Source organism: Crocuta crocuta, unplaced genomic scaffold (assembly GCF_008692635.1).
Source record: "Crocuta crocuta isolate KB4526 unplaced genomic scaffold, BGI_CrCroc_1.0 scaffold282, whole genome shotgun sequence".
NCBI classification, from domain to species: domain Eukaryota; kingdom Metazoa; phylum Chordata; class Mammalia; order Carnivora; family Hyaenidae; genus Crocuta; species Crocuta crocuta.
The window spans coordinates 5,026,321-5,035,454 of record NW_027529174.1 but is presented as its reverse complement, the minus strand read 5'-3'; the positions used below and the strand labels follow the sequence as shown (position 1 = coordinate 5,035,454).

The window sequence follows — 9,134 nt, the reverse complement described above, 5'->3', positions numbered from 1 at the left end:
CTTGAGGGGAGCGATGGGATTCTTTGTTATTGGGATAACTCTGTAATGGAAGCGGCCCTGGTGTAAACAGAGCCATTTCCATAGCCCTGGCCCTCTGGGGACAACCTTTGGCTGACACCCTCCTCAGCACTTCCAAACACTCTGCTGTGCCCGCAGTGTTTGCCGGGAAGTGGACTCCAGAAGGGAGGTTTACAAAGGCAGAAGTCAATTGCTACACGGTATTTACACCTCTATCAATTGTGTTTATAAAGAGTGGCCTCTGAGGTCCTTGGCGGAAGGTCTGCATCTGTGCGTGCTTGTTTTGGCTCCGCTGGCCAGAGTGCAGGCGGCGAGCACTCAGCCCCGGGCCTGAGAGAGGAGACACCAGCACTGCCACTCAGCTCAGCCCGTTAGGGCACCTTCAGAGCCTTTAGAATTGGTACATTTAGAATTGGCACATTTGCACGGGGTCGAATGGGACGTCAGCCTTAGGAGGTCAAGTTCAGAATCCACACAAACTTCATGGCTAACATTGGTGATGGAGAAATTTCTATTAGAGACAACATGAGGCCCTGAATGGGCAATCAGTAGACATTTGCCACCAATAATGGTGATTCTCATAGGCTCTTGGCCAGCTTGCCGTGTGCCATGTTCTAAGTGCTTTACATGGACTTGTCATTTTCATTCTCACACCGACCTGATGAGGTTGGCCTTATGATCATAAGATTTCAGTCTGCTGAGGCCAGAAGAAGTGAATTGCAGTGTGGAAGAGATGGGATTGGAATCCAAGCCACAGGCCCCTGGCCTCTGGGTGATACTGTCTTAAAATTCGAGGTGTTCTTCCTCCTCTCTTTTCTCATCTTCCATGGCCCCCAGCAATGTCTCTTAATTTTCTGTCTTCGTTTGACATTATTCTCCTGTTGAGACTTTCTCCTTTCACGAGGAGACTTCTTTGGTGTCCCCGCTGGTAAAAGCCCAGTCCTTGGTGTCATGTGTGAGCTGCCATGTAGGGCTGGCTTCCATCTACAGCAGCCTCTCCCATGAGGTGGGCACCTTGCATTAGTACGTGCAATTTCCACACGGAGGCCCTCAGGCTCTGCGAGGTCCACACCACTGTTTGTGGCACAGGTGAGAATGAAGCCAGGGAAGACTGTGGAGCACTGTCCACCGACCTTCGTAGGAGGTCAAGGGCACGATCCCTTTGTCACTTGTCCTCTCCCACTCCTGGGCAGCGAGCACAAGAAGAAGGCAACACCAAAGGGCTTTTAGGAGGTTCTAACAAGGGGCCAACATGCCATTTCCTGAGTCCCTTCTTTTTCCTTATCTGATGAAGGCCCTTTGCAGGATTTATACCAAGTCTCCATTATGCTCCTGCTTTTAATTCAAGGGACAGGGTTCTGTCCTGTGTCTCCCACCTTCTTATTCAAACCAAACTCTGGCCACCATGAACTTCCTCTTTTCTGCAAAGGCTTCCACTGCCTAATTGCCTCTTTTAGCTCAATTCCTCCAACCAGTGACCGCAGAGATGGAAAAAGATGGTGATAAACCTAACTTGTGACATCTCCCCCCGCCACACAGAGACTGCCTTTGACCATATTTAATACAGTATTGAGAGCATTTGGGGGCCATGGTAATTGCTAAAGGACAATGTGTACAATTAGGAACTTCCTTCTTTCGTTAATTCCATATTAGAAGCTTTGGAGCATTGTTTTTTAGAGAAAAAAATTAACTTGTACAAATACATTAAAGCCACAAAAGCAATACACATCTACATGTTTGCTGTGAAGAAAATTCAAACCACACAGAAGTATGTCAAGAGTGAGACTCGCCCTTTTCTGAGGCCTCCCACCTATACTCCTTCCTAGATGTAACTACTTGTTAGCAGTTTGGTTTCTGTATTTCCAGAAAGTTTCCTTTCCATCCGGACATATGGTTTAACATTTAACCTTGAGCAGATACTCACAAAGTGCTGGGACATCAGGAGAAGCCCCAGTGGCTCATTCCGTGAGAGCCACAAAGTCAGGGGCGCGTCTGGCTCATTCACGAACATGGCCGCAACCTAGAGGAGTGCCTGGGACCTGCCACTCAATATTTGGAAATGAATGAATGGCTGAATAAATGAATGGATATACACTGAGACACAGAACAGATTACACATTTTTTTTCTTATTTTGGAAAATAGTGATCTCTGCTTTGATGATCACTTCTTTCGGGCTTGCCATTTTCTTCCTTATTCAAATTCAGACTTCTAGATTAGGGGAATGAAAGAAGCATCTGGAGTCACTGTATTTTAGCACCATGAGAGAACCCGTGTTAGGGGGAAAACATACTTGGACCACAAAAAAAAAAAAAAAAGAAAAAAGAAAGAACATTGGTGTCTATAAAACCTGCTTTGATGGTATCTCAGAATGATTTCCAACTTCACAGTTTTTTTCTACAATAACATTATTATTAAAATTTTTTTAAACTGTTTATATTTGAGGGGCGCCTGGGTGGCTTAGTCGGTTAAGTGCCCGGCTTTCGCTTAGGTCATGATCTCGCGGTTCATGGGTTCGAGCCCCACGTCGGGCTCTGTGCTGACTGCCAGCTCGGAGCCTGGAGCCTGTTTCAGAGTCTGTGACTCCCTCTCTCTCTGACCCTCCCCTGCTCACGCTCTCTCTCTCTCTCTCTCCTAGAAATAAATAAAACATTAAAAAAAAAAATTTAAACTGTTTATATTTGAGAGAGAGACAGAGCACAAATGGGGCAGGAGCAGAGAGAAAGGAGACAAAGAATCTAAAGCAGGCTCAAGGCTCTGAGCTGTCAGCACAGAGCCCATAGCAGGGCTCGAACTCATGAACTGTGAGATCATGACCTGAGCCGAAGTCGGACGCCTAACTGACGGAGCCACCCAGGTGCCCCTAAAATAACATTAGTTTGCAGAGAACTAAAATTAGAGACACGCGAGTGTTTTGATCTACATTTGACTCCCCCTACCTGTTTCACCCACTCTCGAACTGTTTGTCAGCTTTCTTTATTACAAACATCTTTTAGAGACGCCAGAAAGGTCCACAAACCATACCCCTATAGATGTGTGGATGACGCAGTTACTTTTCGCCAGAGTTCTTAAATAATTTCCCTAGTTGGGTCTAGGTTTTTCTGCTATGACCAGAAGGAAAAGTTGGGCAAACAGAAAAGAGAGCTTTCTATTTCAATAGAAACACTACCTCATACGAGTCCCAGGGAGCGGGGCTCCCATCTAGACTGTGTTGGACCAGGTATCTTTATGGGGCTTTCCTTTGGGAGGGGAGGACACCTTTTAGAGGCAGGGACAGGCCTCCAGTCGACCTCTCTCCACCTCTGTTGCGAGTGGACTGGTGGGCTGGCCTGGTGAGCACACCGGGACGGTGCCGGGCTTTGTCTGGTCCTAGCTGCCACCCACTCTCCCTTCCTTGCCTTTTTGGCAAGGTCTCAGATTCCATTTGCAATGGCCCCTCCCCAGTTACGTAATCTGAAGGAAAACCAATGTATCTTCACACGCATGATGTAAAGCACGTCAACTTTCTTGAGCAACTGCAGATCAAATGGCTTGTAATCTACCAATGCTCGCCAACAGGCGTTTATTTAGAATCAGTGAGCTTGCGGTTGGAAACTGGAAGATCACAAGTAGAGGGTTAAGGAGAAAAGGGGAGTAGGTCAAACGAGGCCAGCTGAAAGACAGTTTGACACCTTTAGAAAAATGAAAATAATTAAAAAAAAAAATCGTTGGGAATCCACGCAAAGTACTCTGCTGCGTGGCTACCAGGACCCTCCGGGCAGAATTCCGTCATACCCACGATTAGTAAGAGGACTTTGGTTCCGGCGGCGTATCTTGAATGGTGACGGGAAGTAGTGTTGGTATTTCCAGCTCGGGTAGGTCTCATCCTCACAGATGCTCAGAAGCCAAGGTCTGGATGCAGCCGGTCAGTTGCGAATAAGAGCTCAGGAATGTTAAGTGGCTTCAGGAGTCGCGTGGACAGCACGATAACCTATCGGCAGGAGAGGACACACATACAGGGACAGTTAGGGAGACCCATCCCAGGTTACTGGATGACAAGACATAAAAGGCAATGTGTTTCTATGGGGAANGGGAAAGGGACGGGGGGTGGGGGGTGGGGACCGTGGGGATAAGGCAGAAGGTGGCAGCTGGAATGCCAGTGGATGCTAGAGTCCTGGGTAGAAGGAAGGCAGGGCTGTGTTTGCTGAACCTTTGACCACTTGTCACTGAGATTAGCTGTGCCCAGCCACCACCTTACTGCTGAATGGAATCCAATCAAATACTGCAGCTTTGTGATCCTCTAATTTGACCTCAATATAGAGGTTTCTCTTCTCCAGGAAGCCTTTGCTCCTTCAGGGAGCCCGAGAAGGCACACCCAAGAGGTGGATGTGCTTGTGGGTGGTGATGATGATGCCTGTGTTAATTTCCTAGTATCCAAAACTGGGTGGTTTAAACAACCAAAATTTATGATCTCATAGCTCTGAATGCCAGAAGTCCAAGCTCAAGGGGTTGGCAAGGCTAGTTCCTCCCATGGGCTATGAGCGAACGTCAGTTCCATATGCTCCCCTCTAAGCCTCCCGTGTCTTCACTCCATCCTCTATCTATGCATGTCTGCCTCTCCGTCCAAGTTTCTGCTTTTTATAAAGACACAGTCATATTGAAGTAGAGCTCACCCTCATGACCTCTCGTAATCCGATCACCTGCAAAGACCTATTTCCAATAAGGTCACACTCACAGTGTTCAGATTTCAAGATCTTTTGGGAGGGGGACACAACTCAACCCACAACAATGATGGAATAATGATGCCATTAGCTAATATTTATTGGTGCTTATGACATGCCAGGCACTGAGGATGATCTCATTTAACATCCATTTCATCTTTGTTACAATCTTATGAAATAGAAATAGTATTCCTATTTTGTAGACAAGGAAAAGAAAGTACAGAAAGGTTAAATCACTTGTCCAAGGACAGACAGGAGATAGCGGAGTTAGGATTACAACCCAGGCAGGCTGACTCCAGTGCCCAAGTGCCCATCTGGTCACTTTGGTAGTGTCAAGGGGTCTGGGCAAGGCCACTTTACTCCCCTTGCCTGTGGGGACCTCTGGGCCTCTCTGGCCTGTCGCTGTGGTGACCCTTCCTGCTTCCTTCATTCTGGACCTTTCCTCTGGGGCAGATTTCTCTCTGTAGTACTTGCTCCCCAGGGCCGGGCTGGGTCTGTGATGCGCTGTGTAAGGGCCGGTGAGGTTTTGCGCAGGCGGCTGCGTGGGAGGTGACTATGGGAAATGGAGAGGGAGGGACTGGAGCCGGAATCCCGCCGCCCAGCTCTGAGCCAAGGGGACGGCCAGGCTGGTGGCACGACCGGGCTTCACCCAGCCACCTGCCACCAGTTATGGGCAGGCTGGCACCGCACGCTTCACTCGCTTCCCCTCCTGCTCCCCAAAACCGTTCCAGGCGCACCCAAACCAATGACCTAACCAATGCCCAGCTCACTGCTCAAAAACAGAGTCCGTACCCCATTGCGGAAGAGAGGCAGATGAGGCCCAAGTTAAAGGAAGAAGGAGAGAAGAAAGCACTTTATACTTTTCTTCTTCTTGTTAAAGAAGTGTGGATTATTAAAAAGTTTTCTGTTTAAAACAAAAATTAGCCTTTGAAAGCAGCTCTTTCACTTTTTCTTGAGAATGAGCTGACACAATATATGGTTAACGTCAGCCAAGTTATGTCTGTGGCAGAAAGAAAGGCCCTGAAGTCTGAGCTCACATTTGTCCTGGAAGCCATGTGACGAGAGTTTGAGAGCAGCAAGTGACTATTAGCATCCGCTCTCATCAGCACACACAAGGTGCAGACACCATTTGAATGTGTGGCTCTGGTGCGGCTCTTACTGACTCCCCAGGGTTCTCTACGCCCAGCCGTTAGGGTGGCTAAGAATGGTGGCTCCCAGGCCCGCACACTCCCCAGAGCCAGGTAGAGGCCCCTCCACTGCTGCTTGGCCATGTGCCCCGGGGAAAGTCACTTCACTTGGAGCCTCGTGCTTTGTGTCCCAGATGGAAAACAACAGCCCTGGGGCACCTGGGTGGCTCAGTCAGTTAAGCGTCCGACTTCGACTCAGGTCATGATCTCACAGTTCGTGGGTTCGAGCCCCGTGTCGGGCTCTATGCTGACAGCTCAGAGCCTGGGGCCTGTCTTCGGATTCTGTGTCTCCCTCTCTCTCTCTCTGACCCTCTCCTGCTCACGCTGTCTCTCTCTCTCTCTCAAAAATAAAGAAGAAAAAAAAAAGGAAAACAACAGCCCTGAGCGGGCAGCATCGTGGCAAGGTTTACATAAGGTCAAGTGCGTAGGACACAGGAGGTGCTCAGCAATTGTGAGCCGCACCTTTAACGTGGTTTTGTGACTGGGTCATAGGTCTCCTTCTGAATGTTATAAAAGCTAAGAACTCTCTAGAAAAATGCGTGTTTGTTCACACACACAAGATTCTGAATATAGTTGTAGATGAGGCTTGTGTACAACTAGGATTCATAGACCACAAGGTAAGAAACCCTTCTTCAGATATTTTTAAGAATGTGTGCACAGAGACAAAGCGAATGTACCCAAGGCCTGTCTCCTGCCCTCATGGCTTGCCGGTGACCCCCACCACTGCAGGTCCCCGTGCTCCTTCCAGAGCCTAAATGGTGGAGCCTCTCCGGCTGAGGCGCAGGCAAGGACAAGGGCTCGCAGGAGTCTCCCAGGATGCGTAAGTCTTGCCGGCAAGCCTGAGGAACTTGGAGAGAAAAGGCAACAGACTCCATTGATGTCGAACTTGTAGAGCAATGAGAACCTAGCCGAAAGAATCCATCCCTCAGATCGTGTGCTGGGCTTGCAGCCACGGCTGACGGAGACGGGGGGATCCATCACATCCAGTGAGCTGGAGCCGAAGACCAGGCCTCTGACATCTAAACAGGCAAGTATTTAGAAGGGCTGAATCAGAGGGTGTCTGAGACATGCTTTGTGGAGGGCTGAAAAGAAACAGATGGAAAGCCAAGGCTGTGTGTGAAGTGAGCTAGGGGGTCTCTGAGGAGGGGAGAAAGCTGAGACCGAGGACTCTCGCCAGATGGTACAGTGGTTAAGAGCACAGGCTTAGGAGTGGCTAATCTGACTTGGACCCTCACTGGGCCCCTTGCTGGAGGAATGACTCGGGAGAAGTTGCTTCATCACTCTGAGCCTCAATGTCCTCATCTATAAAGTGGGAATGATATCCCTCGGCATGTTTATTTACGAGGATTGCATGTGAACATATATATCAACTATTTAGCACAGTTGACAGGTTCTAGAAGGGCTTAAAATGGTACCTGCTATTATTGTTTTCTTTATCATCACCATCCTGACTATTTTCATCCTCGGCCCGCACTCCCTCTATCCAAGTGTAAATCTGACCATATCACTCATTGGCTTAAAATCCTGACTGCCTCCTCCCTGTCCTCTGATAAACCCCACCCTCCTAGAGAGCATCCCAGGACTGGAGGATCCGATGGCTGCTTGGCCCTCCAGATGGCACCCCCTCACTGCCACATCCCCTCGCTGCCACACCCCCTACGTTGTACGTTGTGGCCACCCTACACTATTGCAATTTCACAGGTGGAACTTTGAGGATGCTTCCTTACCCTACTCTTTGCCTGAGGTCCTCTCAGTCCTCCAACAATCTACTCATGCATCAGCACCTCCAGGAAGCCTTCCAAGACCACCCCTCCCCAAAGATGGCGTGCGTTCCCACGGCTGCTGGTTTCACACTATATTCCTTGTTGCCGTAACTGAGTCTTCCCGCTGTTTTTTAACACGGTGCCTGAAGTGTAGCAGGTCCTGGATATAGTGAGTTAGTGAATGATTGCATGAATGAACAAAGACGGTTAGACAAGGAAGGAGGCAGTGAGTTTAGCGATGGTCAGCAGGAAGCTTTTCACACTGGGAGGCTCTAGTAAAAGATAGCTCAAATAGCTCTGGGAAAATTGTTTCAAATCACTCCAACTATTTGTCTAGAGCTCCTACTGGGAAGCCGAGCAGGATTGCATGGCTAACACTTCATTTACCCTGTGATAGCTGATAGCCCTGGCGCATTTTCACATCTTAGGCATCTTTTGGTCTTAAGACTCATCAGAGCATTTTTAGAGGTTCCAGCCCACTCAACTAAGGAGTTTCTGTATTATTTGATTAACATAGTTCTAAAAACTATAAAGAATTAGCCAAATTGGGACAAAAAGGCAGTCAAAAATGAGAAAGAAAATGCTTACAAGAGCCTGAAATCAGCCTGTTAGGTATAAAATTAAATTTCATAAACTGCCACCAAAGGTGTGATACTTGGCAGATTAAACGGGAGAGAATTCCTTTAAGAGAACTAGGTTTTTGCCAGGCAGCCAAGCGCACTGATGAGGACTTCCGTCCATGAGACAGGGGTGGAGGAGCCCAGTGCTCCCCAGAGCCTCTGAGCAAGCACGAAAGCCGCCTGCGCTCCAGCGGGAAGAGGAGGATTCAGTCTCTGTTCTCGGACGGCCCCGGGCTCCCACAGAAGCAGGCCAGGCTCCGACACTGACCCTGCCCTCTGGCGTTCTTTCCGTTTTCCATTCCTGCCGGCCTCCACTGTAATCTGTAGATGCCAGCCTCTTCCTGTTCTATTTCTGCTTACACGGCGGAAGCGGGCAGCCCAGGGTTTAGATTCCACATCCATCTGATTTCTAACATTGTGCACTGAAAGAAGCAGGGTAGGACAGTGGTTTTTCTCCTTTTTTCTTTTAAAGGTGGGAGATTCTGGGGTGCCTGGGTGGCTCAGCAGGTTAAGCATCTGACTTCGGCTCTGGTCATGATCTCACAGTTCATGGGTTCAAGCCCCACATCGGGCTCTGTGCTGACCACTGAGAGCCTGGAGCCTGCTTCAGATTCTGTGTTTCCCCCTCTCTCTGCCCCTCCCTGCTCACACTCTCTCTCTCAAAAATAAACATTAAAACATTTTTTTTAAAAAAAGATAAATTTAAAATCCCATGAATGTTTTCCTCAGAGTAAGAAGCTTCAGAATAAAATAAACCTAAACTGAAAAGAGAAAAAACAGAAGGAGGTCACTAGACTCCTCCTTGGGGCTTTCAATCAGTTTCAGAATCACCTGGAGCCAGGTTTTAG

General features: G+C 48.5%; 1 protein-coding gene across 1 annotated transcript in view; it reads right to left on the bottom strand.

Moving 5' to 3' along the window:
* Window positions 1–3,547: 3,547 nt before the first annotated feature.
* SCFD2 (sec1 family domain containing 2) overlaps window positions 3,548–9,134 on the bottom strand; it is a 394,702-nt gene continuing 389,115 nt past the window's right edge. The window contains exon 9 of the mRNA XM_077757780.1: window positions 3,548–3,986. Coding sequence (XP_077613906.1) covers window positions 3,894–3,986 — 93 coding nt within the window. The 3' untranslated portion in view covers window positions 3,548–3,893. The remainder of the gene's footprint in view (window positions 3,987–9,134) is intronic.